At 39.5% G+C, this 24,313-nt stretch overlaps 1 protein-coding gene and 1 long non-coding RNA gene across 2 annotated transcripts in view; one reads left to right on the top strand and one right to left on the bottom strand.

Moving 5' to 3' along the window:
* Positions 1 to 24,313, top strand: part of LOC115599731 — an 88,673-nt gene that overhangs the window by 26,201 nt on the left and 38,159 nt on the right. The gene's annotated exons all lie outside the window — the stretch shown is intronic.
* On the bottom strand, positions 17,314 to 21,405 carry NGF (nerve growth factor). The gene is made up of 2 exons (XM_008490540.2): positions 21,271 to 21,405; positions 17,314 to 18,174 (listed from the first exon to the last, which is right to left on the bottom strand). The coding sequence occupies exon 2, from the start codon at positions 18,160 to 18,162 to the stop codon at positions 17,443 to 17,445; it is 720 nt and encodes a 239-aa protein (XP_008488762.1). The 5' UTR covers positions 18,163 to 18,174; positions 21,271 to 21,405; the 3' UTR covers positions 17,314 to 17,442.

Here is a 24,313-nt window from a genome sequence, read left to right as displayed (position 1 = left end):
TTTAAAACACAAAACCTTTGTATAGCTTAAAAACTTTCCCAGCAGTAACAGAGTGTGAGATTCTATTTCTTTGCATGATCTTTCTGTCCTTATAAACTGGTAGTTTCCAGGACATATGTCATATTACAATGCAATCTTCACAAAGTAAAAAATGTTTTGAAAAGGGCATCTGTAGGATGAGTCTTCAGTGGGCCTTGATATAAAGAGGTAAGATACTTTCCCTGATGTACAACATAATCTGGCACTGCCTATCTGCTCTTTGACTCTCTTTTTCACATGTGATCCTTTGACTCCCTCTTCCATGTTCTCTTTTAAGACTTACTTGCATTTTCTTTCACATCATGACTGAAACTGTTCTGGAGCTGAGGTAGATTTCTTGGTGATAATTATTCCAAAAGGAGCCATCCTCATCCTCACCATACTGCTTTGCAATGGAGAACATACCAGTGTGAAGTAGAAAACACCTTTCCTCAATCTAAAAGGAGAGGATCCAAATGCATATTTTGTTTTGTGTAGTAGGATGTTCACTTATACATTCACTTGTTGAAAAATAACTGTGCCTTAACATTCCTTCCACCACTAATAAGAATGCCCCATTGAAGATGAACCCTATCCCCCCAAAATCAAGCAGTGTTCTGCTTTTCACTTTGAAACTAAAAATATGACAGGGTAGAAATTAGTAACCTTGCTGCATGCACTGCTGGAAAAAGAATAAAGATAGATCCTAACCTGTGCGTCTCATTATAGTGTAAGATCTTAATACTGTAAAATTATAATATCTTTAAAATGCATTCTGATAGTGTCAGAGTCAGGTAATATTCAGACAATGCAAAGAATACAGCCCAAGCTTCAAGCCTTAAAAATTAATTTTATTCTCAAAATATTTTACAGAGGCCATGGTGGAGAATGTAAGATTAGGTAAAAATAAAAGATTAGAGTAGGGAAGGATAGCACAGGATTTAACACTTTTTTTTACAGACTCTGCAAATTCTTCTGGGACTGCATATATCAGAAAGTGGATGTGTACTTGCAGGTGTACTTTTGTCCTGTATTTACAGACTTCTCAGTGTGAAGGACTGACATTATTACCCTGATTTTTATAGGCTGAATGACTTGAGGTACTCCCAGTGCTCCCTGGTCTTAAATGCCCACTGACACATGCAAAGGCTGTTTTTCCAGCCTTTTGGCTTCTGTATGTTTCATTCATTCTGGGCTCAGGATGCTTTCACAGGTCTTTGAGGCATGACCATTGTCAGCATGAGGCCCAGGATGGAAGTGGAGATTTTCTGCAGAGATTGGGCAACTGGAGTGATGACAGAATGCTAAATTCCTGAGTACTTGTTCAAACTCAGACTCGTGGTTTACTCCCATGTAAATCTGTTCTTCTTTTTAGGGAATTTAAGGAATTAGAAAGGGCCTAAGAGTGATTTATTTCATAGTGGTCTGGGACTGGTTATTAGTGAAAGCTTATAAAGAGTTCTGCTAGCTCTGCTGTGTGCCAAGATAACAGGGGTGGGTGTGAAGTTCTGCTCTTTGGCTGGAAAGTAACAAGATTCCTGTACTGTGTCTCAGCAGTAGAAATTCAGGGTACTGCAAACATTACCAGCCATTCGATGTCTACTCCTGGGCCACTTGCCTGGGGGCACATATAATTTCACAGAGTCAGCACGGAGGTCCCAAAGGACCAGACTCCGAATCTGCATCACAGAGTGGAACGTGCTGTGGCTGCTGTCTTGATCTGGAAATTGTTTGAGCCAAGTAGGAAAAGGAAATTGTTCTAAAGGGCAACAGAAAAAAAGAAAGTTACTTAAATTCAAAGCTTATGCCTCAGGATCAAGGAAGTTTACTAGACAGGTTTTAAACTACACATTACTGTGGTCTCTCAAAAACGTGTCAAGACTGGAATGTGAAATAAGAGAACTGAGTGGTGAAACATGCCACATATTTTCTGCATTTCACGTAACTGACATAAAGGGCAGTGGTGATTTGTAACATAGTGAGAAATAACAGTTCATTCAGTGAGTTCTCTAAGTTAGGTCAGCTTTTGGGGAATGAATGAGCAATGTATTGACTAACATGCTCCCACCAACAGATTCTGGTGTCTGTTCAGATCTACCTCCAGCTAGCATCATTGTTTCAGTGAAGGAGGAGGAAGACAGTAAACAGCAGGGATGGAGTTGCGCTTTCAAGTCTTGCATCTAATTATGATGGTGAATGGGGTAGCCCAGCAGACGTTGTAAGTCCTTAAAGAAAAGTGTTTGCTTCCACAAAAATACTTTGAGCTAGGAATATCAATTCCAACATGCTTTTCAGCTTCTGACTTCAAAACTTCACACCTATTTCAGGCATGTCAGAAGATTGAAGAGAAAGCCATTATGCATAAGTCATACATAAATTGATGCAAGGCTTTCCCACTAAAGACAAGGCAAAAAAATTCAATAGCTACAAAAATTACAAGAACAAGTCATGCATGGGAACTCCTATTTACAGGTGTGAGGCTAGAAAACAAAAGGGGAACTTCAGTGTCACACCTGACTTGCTCAGAATTTTTTAAAAAGTGTATTTTGTTGAAGGAAATCACTTCAGAAGACCCAAACAGGCAAGGGGGGAAAATGCTGCCTGTTTTAATGAAAGTTTTAAAATCTTGCAGCAGTAATGTTGGTATCCCACCATCAGCTGCGGGATAACTGGGTTGTCTTCAAAAGACTCACAGTTACCAGATTACACACTTTACAAAGAGCCTTCATGTCTAAATTGTTTTCTTTAGAATTAGTTACTAGCTGACTTAAAGATGGTTAACATTCCCATGGTGTGGGGATTCATGTATTTCTGACTACAGGGCAGGCAAAAATATGTGCATAAAGAGATACACAATGATGTGACAGGAAAATACTACTGCAAAGGCCATTTTGGCACACAGACACATACAGCATGAAAGTGGAGCATATGGAGGAGTTTAGGGGAAAGCAGGTAGATAAGGCTAAGGAGAAAAAGATATGAAACAGAGAATTTGAAGGAAATATGTTGATGCAAGCATACTGTGATACAGTTATATGATCCTAGCCACAGCTCTACTGTTGATTGGAAAGTTGCCAGTGTTGTTAATAGACTTCTACATTTTCCTAAGTCTTAGGAGTAATAGAGAAGGACATGAAAAGTGAAATAGGAAGAAGTGGTTAGGAAAAATGGGGGAAAAAGTATTGCAATTACATTGCCATCTCTGGACTGTACAGGAGAATTTGACAGAATTCAGTTCTTTGTTTAAATTTGTGTAAAGATGACCCAAGTGACAGGATTCTTCCTTTGAATTCATTCCACAGCTGGATAGTTCAGGCTGTTCTTTATTTCTACTGCACTCACTCTAAATTCTCTTTTCCTGTTCTTCTTAAAACAAACTTTACTGAATTCCAGAAGGCTTATAATAGAAAAGTACTCCCTCTAGTCTTACGCTTAGATCCTCAACCTTTAAGTTTCCTTAAGCATTTACTGGAAAGTCTCTCCTTAAGCATTTACTGGCAACTTACACGTCTACCTAGGTAATTTTATTCGTTCTTCAGGGCTGGAACTACTTTCTCCTCCTTCTCATCCAGATGACATTCCCCTGCTATCACAAGCACTACACACTGCCCAGCTCCTTTCAGATTTTGCAGGGGCTCCCACTAGAAGGTTCTTTACTGGCACCAGTACGGAGTGGGGAGCTTGGAACAGAGGCACTGCAGCAGTTCTGCACCATTGTGGAGCTTGGCCCTCGGACAGCTGAAGGGGTTGGGGTCTTTCAGCTGGGGCTAGGTTCAGACACTTGTCTCAGGTGTGAGTTAGAAGGCACCTGCAGCTCCATGGGCCAGAAAAAGTCTAAGAAATACAGTATTTGGTGACATTTATAAACTATTTCTGCAAACCAAGACACTTGAATAAATGCAACGTTTGGATGAGCTTTTGCTTTAGAACAACTTATTTGGCCTGTATTGACCTGTGTGCTAAGACAAAAACGAACATATTTTATTAATTTTATTAGTTTTTAAATTAATTTTATTAATGAACACATATAAAATGAACATAATTTTAAATAATCCATATAGTACGTGACTGCAGAAGCAACCAGTAAACCTGAGACTAAGCGCAGATTATTTCACAAGCATATAAATGAAAACTTTTCCTACTTAGCACACAGTCTTGCATTTTTCTTCTTTTTGTACTTTGTAACATGGGTAAATTGTTTTAGGTACATGTAGAAAGCTTGCACGGGGCTACTAACAGTGCTGTTTTTAATGTGGCCCTCTCCTTACACACAGGAAGACTGCTTTACCTAGAAGTAAATCACATTCTTTTTTCACACGAGGTGTAATGGCCTCTGCTGTCCATGACATCTCTCTCGGTTACCACTGGGCGGTACCACACCGCTTCCTCGTGGGCCTTTCCCGGGTTTCGTTCCCCTTCCAGGCTCTTCCCGCCGCTCATGGCACGTGCGAGGGCGGTGCCGCTCCTCCGTGTGAGGCGGCCGCGCCCTCACTGTGGTTGGATGTGATGAAGGGGTGGGGCCGCAGGGCGCGGTCCTGTCCGGTTCGGTTCAGTTCGGTCTGGAGTTGGGGAGCTTGCGGTCTCAGAGGCCTCTGCAAGAGGCGAGCGGCCGTGGGGCTGTGCAGTGGAGTCGGTTTGGTGAGGCTGTGTGTCGGGTCGGTGCAGCCGGTCTGCCCCAAACGGCAATGGGCTCATCGTGACCTGGCTGCTGCTGTCTGGAATTGTTTGTTCTGTGGTTCCAGAACGTCCTGGTTCTAGCTTTCCAGACTTTAAGATCTGCTCCTTTGCCTTGGGCCCCTACAGGTTTTTTTTTTTTTTTTTGTGTCTGCAATATTTTAATTTCTGGTTCTTGCCCTTATGACTCTTCTTCCCCGCTCCTTTAATCCTCTGCTCTGCTCCTCAGTCACATCCCTAGCTGCATTTGCTTTCGTCGCTTTCTTTAATGCTCCCTAAACTTCCGTGTCGGCTCACAGGTGCTCAGCCGAGTTCGGATGGCTAAAGGGTGCCCTCCCGAGGGAGAGGAACTTAGAGCAAACCGAGCTGGAATTTTATTTCTTTTGTTCTCAGCCACTTGGTCTTCCAGGTAAGCTCAGCATCATATAAAGAGATAAAAATGCAGCCTTGTGTCCAGAGAAGGGTGCAAGAGCCATACTGGGAGTCAGATAATTTGTCTTGGCTGGCTGTACCTAGTTAGTTGGCTGCCATTTTGCCCGTATTAAGTTAAATAATTTGAAGTTGAGAAAACCTCTTTTTTTTTTAAGTTATGTTGCTAGTGTAACACTTTTGACTTTCTGTACTTGTTTTCTCATGAATACCAAGCTGCAGAGGGAATTTTTCCTGTTTATAGTAGCTTGAGGTAGGGCAGGATATTTAACAATCTGACACACATGTATGCATGGCGTTTCATGTAGCAAGGAAAAACGGCAGAGGAGCAAGCTTTGCTAATACCTGTCTGAAGGCTATGGAACAAGCCCTCACAGGATCTGATAACCAGCTCAGATCTCTTTGCATTCCATTCAAATGCTAGGTGTGCTCTTCTAATGTCTTCAGTAGCAAGGTATGCACAGTGAAATCAGAGTACCTCCTGTTATTTTCCTATGGATGGGGAGAGAGGGAGAGTGTCTTGTGGCAGATGCTGGTGTTGCTTTTTAAAGGGCTATTGCTTTATGCCTGTGAACTGTTAATGATACTAGTGGAAAAACAAGAGAGGGATAGAGTCGATGGGAGGACATACCTACGTATTACTGCAGGCATACTACTATACTTAGTTGCTTTCCATGTGCAACCTGTATGGCCATGTTTAAAGAGCACCAGTGGAAACCCTAAGCACCCGAATCCTTCAATTTTTACAAGCTTTTGTAAAGCTCCTCTTTGAAATGTCTTGCAGAGTATTTTTGCTCAGGTCTCTACATTGAGCTGTTAAAGTTGAACTTCCAAGTTTCTAATCAGAAACTGAAACCAGATTGAAGTAAAATGTGAGGAGTAATCTTAAAAATATGTGGCAGAGAAGATCAAATGGGAGAAAGAAAAAAATGTTCTTAATTTACTGCAGTGTTCCTTCAGAAGCAGCTTTATAGGAGAGTAATCCTGTTCAAACTTTATTTTGTCTGCAGGTGCACACAGGAGACACGATGTAGAGGCATGTGGAGCTCAGGGTGTGCATTGCAGCATTGCCCATGCCAGCACTGAATAGCTCAGATTTTCTGTGTTGCTAAATTAAATTTAGGAAACTGACAGGTTTTCTGTGATCTCTGAAAGCTCTCTTGGCAATACCCAACTGAGAAGACAGAAAAATGAAAGCAAGTGTTACCTGTTGGTAAAATTGTGTTCTCTTTTAATTTGAAGCAGTAGGATGGCTTCCATGGCCTCGTGTGGAAAATCAAGAGTTAGAAAGATTTGAAGCCCCATGATCGAAGAAGTCGAGAAGGGAAAATAAATAATCAAATCCCTCTAAGAAGCAAGATGTGTCCTTATTCAGAGAACAGGAATACCATTCTTTCCTTCTTTGGGGAATACACGAGCAGAAAAATGAACTGGGAGACAATAACATAATAGTGTTGTCAACGTATTCCAGAAAATAACTGTGACTTGTGTGGATGCCAAGTCTAAGCTTGGCTGATACTCTTTTAGGAATTTTGTAGAGCAATTTTCTGAATTCTACTAATATATCAGGCAGATATACTTCAGATACTTTGGGTCTACATTGAGGGACATAAAAATGATTTTTTTTGGTGATTTTTTTTAGAGGCTAAGAGCATGTAGGCTTTTGAAATACGAGTATTATATATAAATTAAAACATGGTGAAATGTTAAGGGATAGGAGAATGACAGAAAGAATAGACAGCAAAAGTGGAGCCAAATTTCAAATGTAACAGTAATATAATGGCAATACTTGATGTTTCTTTAAACTATATGCCATGATAGTGGGCAGTGGCAGTTTTCTTTGTTGCTTCTGTACTCAGTATTCTGAGTATAAGCCAGTGTTCTGCTGCTATTTGTATCATAGCAGAGGACAGCAACATGGTCTGTGCTGCCAGCAATGTGAATGGAGTCCACTGTTGTTTGAAATGGGAAAATTTCATAGGTTAGCCTTGTTAACCTCTCAAGTGATACACCTCAAGGTGGTCAGCAGAAGAATAGCAAAGGTGTGGCAGAACTTGAGGCCTATGATCTATGCTGATGGTGTTGTTGGATGCATGCAGTCCATGACAATGGGTGATTATAATGATACAGGGTATGTATGCCAACCGTGGCAAGACAGATGGTGAGGGCTGGCATGTATTTGTCTCTTAGTTGATTGATTTCTGTAGCGTTTGCCTCTTGCCACAGTAGGTGTGTGTCATGCAGCTGAACGTCCATTACTGTATCCTTAAACGTAGCTCACAAGGGACTGGGCTCTTTCCACTTTTTTTTCTCTCTTGTCTTCTAGGTTCTCAGCAGCTTTAGGTAACATTTCAGTGAACAAAGAATTTTAAACAAACCCTGAATAATTGTGTCATCTGAGTCATAAGATACATAAGATACATTCATAAGCATACTGTGATAAGATGACTGTAAGAATTGTTTTTTTTCATGAAGTCCTAACAATGTGCGTCCTATTTAAAGATATAATTCATTATTTCTGTGTTGTATGAATGTGTGTGTATAGTAAAGTGATATTCAGAGCCATCTGCTGTGGCAATAAGAGGAACAAAAGTGGATAAAACTCACTTAAAAGGCTAAAAATGCAAGACTGTGCAGCCTGCAAAGTAGTCTTCAGGCAAATTGAAGGCAAAGGCAAAAATGGCTTTAGAAGCAGAAGTGTTCTGAGTGAGAAGTGTTACCAAAATATTTTCATAGCCTTGAGTGGAATCCATGTAAGTGGAATGAGTCCAAAACAGATAGGAAGGAGAAAAAAAAACAAAACCCACAAACATAAGGAACTGTTGGGAAATGTTTTAAACTAATTTGTGAGAAGAAAACAGTAGACTCATAGGGTAGATTTAAGTGCTGGGAATTGAGAAGGCAAAGCTGTTAAGGAGCTGAACTGTAGTTAAGTAAGTGGAGCTTCTGCATTTGCTGTCACATTGGTTCATGTTGCCAGAAATATTTTGGTACAAGTCTTTTCTCATTTTGCTTTCTGTGTGTTCACAGTGGAGTAACTTGTGGCCTAAGCTAGTGTCACAGCTAAGCCTCTAAAATACTTGTGACACTAAAGGAGCCATTAGTATTACACCAGAATGATAAGTTGTGATGGCCATAAACCCTCTACCCTCATCCATTATGTGCTGTTTTGCTCCTGACTCCACAAAAGGAGCTGTGACTGGATTTAAGCTGTTGCAGCGTAACTGCAGTGAATGAGAAGCCAGTCTGTGACAAAATGTAAGTAAAATGTGAGTGTAGACAGAAATGTCTGAGGAGGAGAAACCAGTTAGGTGGCAGACTAGTGATGCCTGGCATGCAAAGCCAGCCACTCAATGAATTCCACTTTTCCCTAGTAATAATGACTGTGCACTCAAGAATTTTCTTGTGGAGGTTTTGATTGCAATGGTCTTGCTCTTCATCTTTTTTTTTTCTTTGCTGTGGAAACTGTTGTATAGAGGGGAATAATAGTTGCTTCTCTCAATTTGCTGGTTATGCTCTGGCTTGAGCTACATAGATGAGATGCTGAGACCATTTTCCTGCTTCCAATTTTATGCTGCATTTCTGCTTTCCAGCATGCTTAGCTCTCATGTTTGATCACTGAATGATGAGTACAGTCTTTTTAGCTAAGTATTTCCTAAGGTCTCTTGAAACCTGAAATGTGGGCCAGGTGTTAGTGTGTCTCCTCCAAGAGGAGAGGTTTATTTATCGAACATAATAAACATTGTGTATGTGCCTTTCTGAGATAATTAAATGTGGCTTCTCCACTTAACTAGTCTCAGCCAGTATGTGGTATTGGTGGGTGCCACACCATAATTAAAGATAATGATTATAAGAGTTTCTTTTTAAACTCTCCCCATGTACCTTCTTTCTTTCTCTGGTTTCCATTTCTAGACTGTCATGGTACTTGAGTTATTGAGAGCTGTACCAAATGATTGGTGTTAAGAGATCATGAACATGTCCCCACATTCACTGGGTGCTTACTTTTTTTTGCCTGAAATACTTTTATAGAGTATTATTGCCTGTGAATAGGGTGATTGCATTCACTCTGAAACATGTGAACAGAGCATGATATTTTTTAATGTCTTTCTGTAACCTTACTTTCTTCTATAGGCAAACCACAGGCAAATCTCACAGGAGTGTTGTTTGGTGCAGTACTTTGTCTAAACATTTTCCCACTGGATCTGGTCCAGTCTGGGATCGCAACTGTCGTGAGAATGCAACAAATCATTCTGGGAAATATCTAAATTTGCCCCTATTGGTCAGAGCAATGTTTATGCACAGCCAGAACCACATGACAGTAGAGAGGGTAATCTTGAACCCTGTTAGTAATATGTGCTAAAAAAATACCAGTACTCCCAGTTTTTTGTATGAGTAAACCACAAAACTACTGTTCGCTGGTTTGAAAAACCCGATTTGAACATCATTGGAAAAAAGCCAGGAAAGCAACTGGAGTCAGCCCAGAAACACTTTTTACCCTTGCAGGCTCTTCATTAAAACAAACAAACAGAAAAATCCACAAAAAAATCTCACCAAAAAGCCTTTTCAAAATCTATGTTTTCTTTCAAAGAGTATTTTAGGGCTTCACATAGTGCTTGAGACATGGTACCTACATAAAGACTGCCAGTAAGAAACCGTCAAACATAAAATGGATGCTGTAAGTTTATTACATGGATGCCTATTCGCAGTCCAGCCTCAGGCCAGCATAAATCATAGTTAATTTCCTATACATTAAGTTCCTTACATCTACAAGGTGTCAGCAAATAATAAGCCTTGCAAAGCTGTGTATTTAGCAGCTTTCCAGTGAAGTGAATTCAGAGCTCTAATAGAGCAAGTGACCAAAAGAGTTTGTTATTTCCGTGCTCTGAACTGTCTAGAGTGGTGGTTCTGTCACCAACTAACTTATGCTCAAGTCACAAAATACAGCATTTAATGCATATCTGAGGGATAGATTTAAGATACTTGAATGACAGAGGTTCTCTCAGAGTGAAGCGTGTTGGCAGGAGCACCAGTGTTGTTACATGCATGTTTTGCATGAACTTTGGAGGATGAAATGTGTGTTCATTCCTTTACTGCTTTATCATAAGCCATTAAAACTGTAGCCTGGTTGCTCGTGCTTCTAACTGGTGTTTCCATATAGGGTATTAATGTGGAAGGTTCTTCAGTATGAAATGATGCTTGTTTTTTAGGCCCATATTGATTGACTGGGCCCTTCTGGTCATCTGCCTGTTGAGCAAATTATGACATATTCTGTACTTTATTAATCTAAGTTTGAGAAACAAACAGGCAATAGAAGATTTATGGGAATTGGTGCAAAGTATATAAGTATTGTGAAAAGTGGTCAAAACCAGAATGAGAGCTGCTGCTGAGGGACATTTCAGTAATATTAGTATTAACAACAATAATAGAACAAAATAAATAAAAAACCCAAGGAGCTAGATTGTTAGCACAAAAAAGAATAGTTCATGAAAATAAAAGAGAAATAAGAATGGGGTGGAGAAAATTGACCAAAACAAATTAGAAACATGAAAGCTTGTTTGATTTAAAGTTGTTAGCTTCAGCTGAGTTCTTGGTAGTAACAGCGGTTTCCTAAATATGTCATCACTATTTAAAAAAGCAGAGGTTTGTAAGTAAACACAGACTGAAGCTGAGAAAGTGACAATAATAAATGCTTGTTGAGTCACCTTTTATGCTGAAATGCAAGATCCTGTTAGAACTAGTTAAAAGAAGAACAAAATCTGTTGAATTGTCTTGCAATGTAAGATAAATAGCAAGACTACTGGGAGTGAATACTTTATCTGGAGAGTGACTGGTTGTTATGGACATAAGGAATAAACTAGTACAATAAGTGTATTTTTTCAGCCTAGTACTTGAAGAAGCTAGGAGCAGTTTGCAAAATCTCATTTATTAATTTATTAATTTGATTATGCCTGTTTGCTCTTGCATAGCTTTGATATTCAGAAGTCAATGTTTAAGCCTTGCTGCAGATGACAGCTCTGTTAGAAGTTATTAATCATGGAATGACTCATCTGTTATCTTGCATTAGAAGGAAGTCTAAGCAGTATCATAAAGTTTAAGATGACCTGAGTTTAGGGAAGATTGTCCCAAATTCATTGTAGATGAGATAGTATTTATGTTAAATTCTCAAAAGTAATTGGTTGGTTATTTTTAAACAAATCATAATTTTTTTTTCTGTAGTATCTTTAAAACATCAGTGAAACAGAGGGCAATTCAGTATTTCAAGTGCAAATATGAAGGAAATGTCTAGGTTGATTATAACTTTAGTGGCTGCAGACACGATCTTCTTTGAATGTCAGAAGGATAAACCTCAGTGTAAGCTAATTGGATGGAAAGTGGTGTATTTATCTGTAGCTTTATCTGAGCTTATACAGAAGTCTGCTACTCATCAAATCTATGGCCTTCATTTTCATAGTGTCATTCTCCTCGCTGTGCTGGCTGTGGAAATTATAATCAAGACACAGCAGAAAGCCTTTAATTTTTTTCAGAACCTTTGTCACTCCAGTTCTCCTGGATTTTAGGGATGCTATTACAGTGGCAACAAGGTGCAAGCATGGAAACTTCAACAGAAGGGTGTCATGTGCAAGTAAACCAAACATTATTTGTTTTTTCTCTTTCATATGTCACCAATTAGTCATTTATTGTAATAGTACCTTTAAAATACAGTAAGATGCATTACGTGAAAGTCATTTATGTGGCAAGGAGTCTTGTGGCAAAAAGTTGCTGGTATGTTGTCTATTTTTTGCCTGGTTTTTACAATTTAGTTTTACAGTTGTGTATAGTAATTCTAATACTGTAGTTAGCAAATAACTGCAACTGGTACATGTTAGATGTTTGAAAATGGTGGTGGTGCCTCACAGTTTTTAATTTGACTTGTCTATTAACTTCCTTCAGTCAGAGATCTGAAACGTTTCTTGCTTCAGACTAACAATTGCCTTTGCAAAGTTTGTGGTGTTTGGCTTCAGTGCCATGCTTTTGGAGTGTACTTTGAAAGAGGCCTCCAAAAACTTCCTTTCCTAGAATGAGAGAACTATCAGTCCCAGTTAAGAACAGCACTTTCCCATTATATACTGGCTATCTTATGTGAAGAGCAAATTTTTATTTATAAGTTTACTTCAATATTACTAAAATCTTTTTTCCATCTTTGTCTGTACTGATTGTATAATCTAAGGAAACTAATGGAGAAGGGTAAGGGAATTTTCATACACTTTTCACATTCTGATCACCTTCAGTCCTTCATCTTAGTTACATACAGCTGTTCTGATTCTGAGTATCTTTAATTTAAACCTCCAGTTTTACTGTTTGAGAGACAGTATTTCTGGGTAGGATTTCTTATAATTCAATTAATTTTTTTACTACCTTTATAGGAAATGTTTTATTTGTGACTTTCTGAAAAGTACCTTTAGTTTTGTGTGGTAAAGCAGAATAAAAACTTGGATCTTAAAATTGCAGGTTTGACATAGTGGGCATTGTATAAGGAGTTGTACTCACTCTTTTGTTATTTACCTGTTGAGATCTCTGCTATGTTCAGCACACTCCACCACAGTTAAAATGTCATTCCATGATGTCTAAAGACTCATAGTCCACATGTTTTTAAAAATTTGAATTCCAGTCTGTTGGAAGAACCTAGAACTAAAGCTGTCATTTGCAGTTGGTGACATCAATGTTTCTGTTTCCCCCCCCTTTTTTTTTTCTGTGAATTAAGTCAATACTAAATGAAAATGATATGGCTTAAATGTTACTGCAGCACACAATTTTGGAATTGGTACACAGTTTACTCCAAAATCAGACAACTTCAGTCTTTATTAGAATCTTTATTAAAAGCTGTTATTTATTGGTTATTATATGTCTTGCAAGGGAATTTATATCATGCATGCTTCTTCTTCCTGCCACAGTTAAACTTGTTCCCAGAGTTGGATTCTGTGCAATAGAATTGGACTCTAACCAAATCAAATGATTCAAGAGGAAAAAAGAAAAACAGAAAAAAATCCCCAAAGGATATGATCAGTAGTGACAGCAGATGTGGTTTTCATAAAGATGCCAAGAGCATCTGTCCTGTGTTCATCAGAGGCTGAAGGTATTACCTAGGTTGGATGTTCCTGCATAGCTTTAGAACTCTATGGTTCATTTCTGAGTTGATCACACTTTGGATAACAAACTTAAGGGCATGATGTTGATGAATGCCTGAAGATGGGCTGTATGCTGGATTATGTAAATGGAAGTGATACAAAAGAGACAGTCTGAGTCAGTGCATTCAGTACAGGCTTGCCTCTTCCAGGTGGATGAAGCCATCAGATAGTAACCAAGTTTAAGTATTAAGTGAAACAGATGTGAAGCAAGATACGCTGTAGAATTGTGCACGTGGGAAAGACAAGGTCCTCTTGTCACAGAACTTTGTCTTGGAGAAATTAAGCGTTCTTTACCTGCAAAGCAGCTTCTTGTCTGCTCTTGTGGTGCTTGGAGTATATTTTGTGTTCTGGACAGACTGGGAGTTGGATAATTTTGTTTTATATTTTCTTAGTTTCAGCTGTGCTCCCTGTGCCCATGCGTTATGGATTTTTTTCTTTTAACTATTAAACCCCTATGTAGTGGTTATTCTGTGTTCTGTTACACTTTGTGCTACAACATTCCATGTTCCTTTGTTTTTGCTAGTTTTTTGTCACTTCATAAAGTAGCTTGGTTGAAAGGTGCTGCAGAAGTGCCAACACACAATCCTCAATACTCATAAAGTCCCAAGTGCTGGGTCTTCAGGATTCAAGTTCAATGATGGTTACGTAAGGCTATACATACCATATCAGAATAGCTTATTTAAGGCATGTAGAAGCTGACTTTTCTAGAGCAAATAATTCCTTTAGAAGACAGATAGAGAAAATAAAATACACAGTGATTTCAAACCCTGCAAGTAAGTTCCCTGACAGTGGTTATAATTCCTCTAATGAAAGATTTTGCTTACTAAAGATTAATTGGCAAGGGTGTGGCTTCTACAGTGTTTCTCCTTAATCACATATTTAAGTGAGGCATCAGATAATAAAGCAGTAGTGTCATGTAAGGGATGAGAGGAAGCATAGAGAAAGCACAACTGTTCTGTAACCTGGCTCTTTCTCTGTCAGTGTCAGACTTCCTGTTTGTATTGCAGTTGAAGTAAAAACACTGAAGTTTAACATGATTGCAGGTCTAAGCATTAATACAGACATTCAGGCATTAGAGTGGGCTTCCTGGCATTCCAGGTTTTTGGCATCAACTCAGCATTAGGAATGATGGTGTAACCAGTAAGATTTCAGACATGTTACCGTCTCCATGCTGTTTGTCCCCTGTCCCATCCTGTCTATCCCATGTTCCACCACCCCCCCCGCAAAAAACCCATGACCAAGCCACAACTGTAATAAGATTTTAACAGCAGTGATGACAGGATGAGTCCAATGTTAGGTGATGAAAACTGATTATGGTCCACACCTTCTTCATCTCTCTAGAGAACAATCTGTGTTCCTCCAGGCAAAATTTAACTTGCACATCAAATGAACAGTAATAAGATTGTTGGTGTCATGCATGTGGCATTTGGCTAAAGGTGACCAAGTCTGGTCTCCTTTGCTTTTTAAATATAATAACCTTGTTTCATTTGCTAAGAATCTGAAGAGAATAATTTTTTATTATTATAATAGTAGTTAAGCAGTTCTATTTCATTACAGTCTCTCTAGTTGATCTTAATTTATGTGAATTAGCTTTCCTTTTTCTTAACCAGAATTATTTTCAGTCCTTATATTTTTAAGTAAGGCTTTAAGAAGAAATGAAGTAACTTCATCTTTATGGAAGCAGTTGGTTGTCAAGCTTGTTTAAATAATTAAAACTTGGGAGATTTCTTAAAACAATCAGAAGAGAATCCAGCAATCAGTGTGCAGCATTTGTTTCAAAAGCAGTGGTGAAGCTGTGGGTACCAGAGGTGTGTTTGAGAAATGAAGTGTGCTATAAGCTAGTAGTTATGTTGAACAAAGTTGATTTGTAGAGGTCCTTTCTCACAGGTTTTTCAGTTGCCACTCTATACAAATCAGTGAAGGAGGTAGTGCAGACCATTCCATTGCAGAACTCTCCACGCTGAGCTTGAGTCTTGAATCAGCTTAATATTAAAACTGCACCTATTATAAATGGAAGTATCTTATCTAAATATTGTGTTGTTCATTGGATGCAGTGAAAACAACAGCAAAATAAGGCATTTTGAGTGCCTTTAGCAGTATTTCAGCAATATAAGTTGATATCACCTGCCCCTTCAGTCTCTCGTCCCTTCTCTAGCAGTTGTGATGTGTGATCGTGTGATCTTACTCAGTATTCAGGAAGACCTTGCTGAGCAGTAATCCTTTAATTATTTGATTTTCCTTAAAATCATGTAAGAAAACAGATTCCCACCTTTGCTTTTACTATAATTTAATTGCCATCAGTCTGATTGCTCCAGTAAATGAGTCTGTGATATACTGGTTACTCATCAGTAACTCAGGCACTGAGAGAGGGCTCTGACAAATACACTGATTCACCCCCTGGAGGCATTGCATTCCAAGATCAAGTTGTCAATATGATGTGGGAAACACTAGGTTTTAAGACACACTCACACTGTTCCTGTAGAGGAATTTTCCATGACATTTCATCTGTCTCTGATTTAGGATGTTTAGAGATAATCAGAAGGTCTTTATGAAAGGTGTCATCAGCTTTGCTATGGTTTGAAAGGCTAAGCCTCCAGCATATCAACAACAGTATCAAAAAATGCTCTCAAGTGTTTTGTTCTGTTCCTGATTTTATTAACCCCAGCCTGCTGTACTGTAGACTGCTAGCATGTGAGTTCCTGTGAATATTGCAAATACGTTGTCCTGGAGAGAGCAAAACATTCAATATAGCTGTCCTACACCATAAGCACCTATTAGAGGGTGCTGAAAGGTGACATACCAGTGATTATCAGAAATGGTCTCTGTCTCAGTGCCTTCCATGTCACAGAGAGTGGCACTATGATACCATAAAGCACATCTTGCCTGGGTTTGTTATTTTTCACTGGCATTGTTCTTACTACATTTTCTCTAAAGCTGTGCTGTCCCTCATTGATGTTTATGTGTAGAGGAAGCAAATGTCAGGTCTGCTTGTTTTCAGTAAAGAAATAACAGTGTGTGAGGATAGCTGTGTGCAAGGGTGAAAATGTACCCTCTAGGATTTGGAAGAAACCAATCTGAAAAACCTTATTGGTGTTTGTTTAGAAAAAGTTTCTGCAATAGATAACTGTTTCTCTTCCAAAGAAAACAATGAGAGAAGCTGCAGCTTTTTTCAGTGTGCAGTGGCTGAAACACCATCACAGCCCTCAGGCTCCACTGTGTACTTCTGGACAGCAGAAGAACAGAAAGAAATTAATGAGCATGAAGTTATTTGGGGGCTTTTGGCTAAACCATATGCTCAGTGGGTTTTTATTTATTTATTTATTTATTTATTTATTTATTTCTGTCATACATGAGAAGACGTGTTTCAATGTCAAGTCCCCATTGCCAAAACACTAGAGAGTGATTTCAGATTTTAAGTAAGAAAACTGAACTTTTTTATTCATCTATGTATATTGATGTTTGCAACCCCATCACTCAAGTATAGCTCATAAGTAATGAGCTGTAAAATAACATTTTAATGCAAAAATACAGGTGTATAGATTCTGCAGTTCTGCAGACTAAAGAATAATTCAGAATGGATTCTTTTGCAGTGAAAATAACTTGTCAAATTTAAAAAATGCAGTAAAGGTCTTAGAAAGTTATCTAGCAACATGACCTAGTATTTCACTAAGGTGATTAATTATTTAAGATTAGTATCTTTATGGGTAGTTAGTAAAACTAGAAGCAAGATTTAAAAAGTTTTCTACAGTCTCTTGGTAACTGGACAAAATATTTCTACTTAAAATAAACCTACAAGATTTTTGCAGTAAACTGGCAGGTTTTGTCAGGAAAATTCTTTTGTTTTGAGAGAGGAATATGGGTGAAAACAGTGTGAAAAATATTTTCTTTTTGTCAAACTACAAGCAGAGATTGTTCAGTGGCTCTGTGAACATTTGAGTTGTAGGGTTGGATACAACTGAAGTGAACATCTTCTGAAGAGTTTGGCCAGCAAATAAATCACAGAACACAAAAGGTTCCCAAAAGAGTTTAATAAATAATGAGGTTCTTTCTGTACTGTATAAACTATAAATATATCATGCAGTCCTTTATAACTTAAAATAAGTTACAGTCTGAGGTAGGGGGGTAGGAGGATGTCGTCATGGGTTATTGATCCAACTCAGGGTCTCCCTGACTTCCGGCTGAGCACGCACACACAGGCTGTGTCAATTCGAATAAATCTCCAGGCTGCTTGCTTGCCCTCCATGGTCAGGGCTTTGACAAAGGTGTGTGTTGTGGTGCAGTAAGAGTTCCAGTGCTTTGCATCGATCCCTCGGCACCCACTGGCGACTGGCTTAGGGTCCCTGCACTTGGTCTCAAAAAAGTACTGCTTAAAAATGTTGTTGTTAACATTGACCTCTCCCAACACTGTCACCTCTTTGCCTTTAATGTCAGTGGCTGTGGTTTTGTCTCCAACCCACATGCTGACGCTGTCACACACAGAGAACTCTCCGCGGTGTAATACAGGATGTGCAGTCCTCTTGGTCCTGGCAGTCCTGTTGAGAGAACCTGCACTGCTGAGAAATTCCACGTTCTGTCCTTGCCCTGACACTGGTGGGGGCTGTGTGCTGAACAGCACCCTAGGAGATCGGAAATGCCGCTTCTTGAAGATTTTTGGGTCCATGGTGATGTTTATAGCTTCTCTCCCACTTCGTGTCCAAGTAGTGTTGCTGTGGGATGTCTGTGGAGCGACCTTGGGAATGTGGTGTCTGTTACTCTGGTGGAAATTGAGCAGGGAACGTTCTGTAGGATACTCCAGTGGAGCATTGTCCTCTGACTTTGGGGCTGCCCGTGTGCCGATCAGAAAAGCTATAATCAGAGTGTAGTACAGCATGGACATAACGCTATGCACCTAGAACAAAAGAGAAATAGAGTGTTACTGTAAGCCATGCTGCTGCAAATGGATGCCATTGCTGACAGTATAATTTGTAAGATACCCAGGATCATACAGATTTCATCGGGTATTCATGTGATTGCCAGATGTTTTTCTTCCAGAAGAGATCATTCAGACAGTATAAGTGTTCTTAATAAAGTGAGAACTTTAGAAAATACTAGCAAGATTATTATTAATTCCTCTGGTATTTGTTATTAGAACACTGTTTATGAAGCACTTGTTTGGTATTACTAATGTGGAGACCATATGGCAACAGCATGTTTGCAGGAGGAAAATCTCTAGTGATTTTTGCAGCAACCTTTTTGGCCAGGGCTGGTCTCTTGGCTGCAAAATATCTTTCAGAGTAGTGAGAGTAGAAGCAGCCCCTGGCTAAAATAATTGTTCATTCAGTTAGTTTGTCTGCAGAGGAACCCTTGGGCCTAGGCTGGGACCACCAAGCCCATACTGGTGGAAACGGGGTAGCTCTGGTGGATCATGCACACTCAGCAGCCTTGCTTACCTTCCATATGGTCAGACTTTACCACTATGGATGGGCTGTACCAGGTTGCTAGTTTTGGACAGTTAAAGCCTAGGCTCTTTTCCAGAAGAGCTCAGGCATCATATGCCACAAGGGCAGATTATATTTTTCCATGTTCAAGCTGCCTATTAATCCAAATATGAGTATTACATAGGAGTAGCATGGGTGACAGGCTACTTATGGGTTGGCATGATAGGTAGAGCATAGCTAAAACTGTTGGCCATAGTACTGGGAATCCTGTACAAGGAAACACCTTCCTTTTTTAAGAGTGCCATGAGCAAGAAATTCCTCAAATGTCACTGGGTAGTTGGTCCAGTGGCAGTCCTTATCTTCCTTTGATCTGGAGAATATGCACACCTGCTTGTGCATGGAAAAGTGTAAGACAGATGTCAAAAGTGTCACTAAGAACAATTTTATACTAAAAGACAGCAGCAGTAATACCTTGTTAGTTAACTACTGTATGTTGACTACTGCCTGTGAATTCAGACACGTTAGGTTAGTAAATCAACAGTAAGCATCCTGGGAAAAAGAGATCTTCAAATATGATCTGAAATTGCAGTTTAGGGCAGACATTGTATTTCCTCTGTTAAGACTTAATAAGCAGAGCAGGGTATAAACAGAAAAGAAGTACCAAGTAAAGCTCCTTCCCTGCATCCTTGCCTTGTTTTGCCTGACATGTCTCAGCTGGCCCTGAATTATCCTGTGTCCAGCCAGCAGTCAGGCAGCTGCACATATACAGGACAAACAAGGTTTTGTAAAAGCAGAATCAGGCACTGCAGTTCCACTGTGACTTCCCTGCATGCTGTAATGTTTTTTTTCTGGGTGTGTGTAAATTGCCATTGAAGTTTTCCCTCTTTCTGTTCAGCTTTCTCAGACTGGAATCCCAAACAGCATTAAAACACTCAGCCAGGGCTTTAGCTTTGCTGGAGCACAATCTTGTAGAAAATGCTGTCCCATAGGATCTGTGTGTGGACAGTCATATCTCGGACAAGAGCTGAAAGGAAATAAACAGCACTGTTTGTGCTGGGCTGAGCAAGCATTTAAGAAATCGTCAGGAGATTCCAAGTGAAGGTAGGGCCTGGAGGGGTTCAGGGTGCTGCAGTCTTGGTATCAAGGGGAGAAGAGAAAAGAAAAAGACCCAAAAGGTGTGTTAGTAGTGGTCTGTGCAACTGTTGGGCTGACAGAATTGCAGACAAAACTGTGATGGTGAGAGTCAAATCTTTCTCACAAAGAAATTCCTTACTGATCCAAAGCTACTTTAATTTGCTTAAAACAAGGCTGAGGGTTACTGCTTTCCCACATGCTGCTCTTGCTTGAGCAGTCATCATCATCTGTATAAGGAAATAGAGCTGGGTGTAGCTCAGTCGCTTGGCTATGCACAATTCAGAGTGTAACCCCTTGTTCAACAACCAAATTAAAATCAGATGGTTCATTACATCTCTAAAGAGCTAGCTTTCCTAACAGAAATGTTACTGGATAAGGTTTGTAGAACAAAATCCAGGCACAATTTAGGCATGCCAATAGCAGCCTAAATCTATTATGTTTATACATAAACTCTGTTTTTATTGTTTTCTTCTATATGAAAGAGGCATTGCAATGTCTGAGAAGAGCTGTTGCTTTTATTTTGCTGTACAGGATGTCCTGCTCTAAAATGAAGCTCCGTTTATCTCCCTTTCTGAGTTTGTTATGTGGCATGTGATAAGATCATTGCGTTAAGGCCATTAACATAAAATCAGAAAGATCTCACCAACTTTCTTTTTAATCTTACAATAATTAAAACACTGGAGAATAGAAATTGACAGATAAAACACCTGAACTAGACCTGATGACAGCATAAACAAAAACCCTTAACATTTAAAGAATGGGTATGCCTTAGACTGTGAGGATTGTGGACTTTTTTGCTGACACATACAGATATTTTACAGGCAGGTTTTGGGGGTTATGTCTAAACTTCATCACAATCTTAGTTATTAAACCCTTTCACGGCACTTTCTAGAAGTGTTCTCAGTGCATGCCGTGTGCAGGCACTTGTATTTTCAGGGAGATGCATAGCTGCCAGTTATAGCAGCTGTAGGACATGAGTGTCTGTAATATTAGTCACAAACTTTATGGCAGGTATTTAAATGCCAAAACTACAAAAAGTGTATTAACACAGAAGATGTTTATTAAGAACTGTGTCTTCTAAGTGGACTATCTCTCATTTTAGGTAAACATTCCCCACAAGAGAGAATAAATTGGCAACTCTCATTTTAACCAGACAATAGCTAGCTACTGGGTATCAGTAAGCAACATGTTTAATTAGGCAAAGAACTAAGCTTTTCTGAAAATAAGAGTAATAAACGCAAACAGCTCTCATCTTCATTCTTTAGAAGACAGACAAATGTTTTTTAAAGTTCAAGATGAACTCTCTGCTCCACCTATGTATTCGTCAAGTGTCATTCAAACACCTCTTCTGGTATAGCTGTTCACGCTATTGTGTGACACTGGTAACAGGTGATTTCAGTCTGCCCTGAAAAGAGAGTTAGGGTTGTGCTTACCTCTGAGTGTACTCCACAAACAACTGCCCCACCAGCAAGGTCTTTATTTCATCCAGATGTTGAGCTGAGGTTGTCTGCAGCATGCCATCAGGCCAGCTGGACTGCGTAGCTGAGTCTGGGAGTTCCTTACTCTGTGTTCCACTAGAAGTAAAAGTATTTGTTTCAATAATTAACCCACAGGTAAGTGTTTTCAGTATCATTCCCCACTTGATAGCAGGCGTTCATGGACACATCCACTTGCTTGGCTGTCTGAACTGTGCCTTTTTCACTTATACAGTGTAGAGGTTTGTCTGAAGGGTGGTTCTCAGCTTTCAAGAGCAGCACATTTGTACCTTTAGTGCTACCAGACCATGGTTAACAATCCACTGGTCCTCATCCCTCTTGAGCATCTTCCTGCCTCACCAAAATCAAGCCCAGTGGATCAGTACCTACTGGTGTTGCTATCTGAGCTTCATTTGCATGGCAGTAATGGATAAATAAGGGGTCAGACAACTCATCATCTTTTTCTAGGTGAGTCTGGTTATGAGTAAAGGCACTGCAGTTTGTCTGCCAGCAAATGTACTACCATACATTCTCAACTGCCAGTAACAGCAGTAACTTAGCAAGATCCAAAACCAAGCTATTTAATTAAAAAAAATCTAACTGAAATCTTCGAAACACATTTTCAAGCAGTGCAGAGCACAGGAGTCATCTGTGCTCATTGTATCGTGTTGTGCACTGCTTCTGCAGTCATTTGCACGCTCCTGATTTGCTGCTGTCTGTAGATCACAGTTCATGTTCTACTGTACCTGTTTGGCTGAAGTATTTATGATTTAAGCTAATTACAGAGGTATGAATGTGTTAGAAAGGTCAAAGTTTTAAAATCCAAAGCCTCATGCTACCGGACTAAGTATGCTGTAGTTTTGCAAGAACGTACTAGCAAGGTAATAACCCTTTCAGTGGACTCTTGTTGACAGTTTAGTAGCAGTAATGATACAGCTATAATATGCTCGCCACTGCCAAAAATAATTCAAAAACTTTTCCAACTGTTCTGCCACCCTAAGAAAACACTGCTTAAGTTCCATCTGGCTAGTTTTTAACCACAAAAGAGCTTATTTTAGGTGGGGATTCTTTTTTTATGTTCTTTTACCGTATTCTTCCCGGATTCCCAGTTATGTTAGGATCCAGTAAATGATGCAGTGTTACTCAATCTGATGATGAAGAATGCATCTCTATACTGTTCCTCTCTACCTACCATTTCCAGAGGTTAAGAAAATATTCTTCTGAAGCAATTATTTCTACAGAATTTACATGCATTCATGATTACAGTCCTGGGGGATAACAAACCATTCTTATTTCTTGTCTCAGCACATACAGAAAGGAGTAGCACATGATGAATGCACAAAAAGGTATTTGCACATGAATGCCTCACAGGGGTTTAGAGTAAAATACAGTATTTACCAACTGATCTAAGAGCTGCCTGAAAAAGGTAATAATTGAAATATTGACGATCGTTCTCCCTATTTCTTTGCTTATTTGGCAGTCATTCAATAAAGACACTACTGGAAAAAGCTGAACAGTCTAAAAGAAATGAATGTTACAAGGGACTTGATATAAGAGAGGAAAAATGGATCACATGAAATAAGAAGTGGGTTTGTGTCTTGAAAAGCTCTTTGCTTGCAGGCACCTCTAAGTGCAAACAAGTGCCAAACTGGGAGCAGATGGTTTGCAGCCAGTAAAGTCCTGCTTTTTTTCTGGTGTTACTTTCAATGATGGATGGTATGCTTGGCTGTCTATGTGGCAGATGGGATCATGTAGGTCACCAAAATAAGCAACAAGTAGTGTATTGGTTTTATCTCACTGCTTCTGGTGGTGGGAGAGAAATAAGCGAGGCAGTTGCTGCTGAAGTTGCTGTTAAAGAGGTGTCTACTGGCACAGCTTCCTCACTAGAAACATTTGAAAGAGAGAAATGAATTAAAATATAGCAGAAGAAATAGAGGGAAAAATTTCAGACACCTGGAAGGCCTTGGAGGGCATCCTGAGGATATTATGACTAAGAGCAGTGTCAGAGGAACTGCATTTCAGCTTTCCCTTGATCTTAGCTGATGAGCAAGAAAGTGGGAATTTCTAATGGACTCAATATGTCATTCCTCTATTATATCTATAGTGACTCATCCAGTAAGTAAGAACTTCATGAATGCTGAAGAGCCAGTTGGAAGCTACCTGTGTCTCATACACTTCCTTTTGTTCCAAATGCCTCCTGTACTGGAATGGTCCTTTGAGTATTTCTAGTGAGAGCTGTAGACTGAGAAAAATATTGCCCTTCAGCAAAGAGCATGCATCATGCTCTTGATGTCATTGCCATCACAGAATGTGCAACAAATACCTGCTTCTAGATTTCTGACTAGAACTTCAGAGGTAACAAAAATGCTTCATTGTGCATGATGCATCTGTCCATTTTTGTCCATGACGCATGTCCTTGACCTGCAGGGTGGGTGTTCACCAAATTAGAAGCCAATCAGGATTTAGAATAAACTTCTACTTAAAACATATTCCATGTTCACTGGGGCAAGAGTTATGGGAATGGCTTATTTGCAGGAGCCTGGTTTTATCACTTCTGTCCTCCTGAAGCAGTACATAAATACTTCGATTGCTGGTGCCTCTGCAGAAGAGCCCCAGAATGGGAAAAAGCTTGTCTGCTGTCTGTCACCTTCATTAACACTCCATCCTCTCAGGGCAGTAGGTATCAGGTGAAGTTACTTAATGCTAGAGATTCAGCCTGCAGCAGCAGGAGGTGATTTCTTAGAGCAGATGATGTCTACCTCTCACAGAGCTCAACCTTAAAAAGGTTAACTTTGTAAATACTGAGTTGTAGAGCATAAGGAAGAGTATAATGTTTGGCATCATGGTACTTTCTTGTGTAGAATGCACTCATGGGAAGTTAGGGTCATCAACAGTCATCTAAAATGTGGCTTCCTTTGAAAAACAGAACGTGATCTTCAGGCTGTGATGGCCATAGCAGTAAAAAGTTGCACTGGAATGAAGCTCTTACTGTGACAGACTG

This window comes from Calypte anna, chromosome 26 (genome assembly GCF_003957555.1).
Source record: "Calypte anna isolate BGI_N300 chromosome 26, bCalAnn1_v1.p, whole genome shotgun sequence".
Lineage (NCBI taxonomy): Eukaryota > Metazoa > Chordata > Aves > Apodiformes > Trochilidae > Calypte > Calypte anna.
Note: the sequence above shows the minus strand (reverse complement) of the source record. Positions and strands in the feature narration are given on the sequence as shown.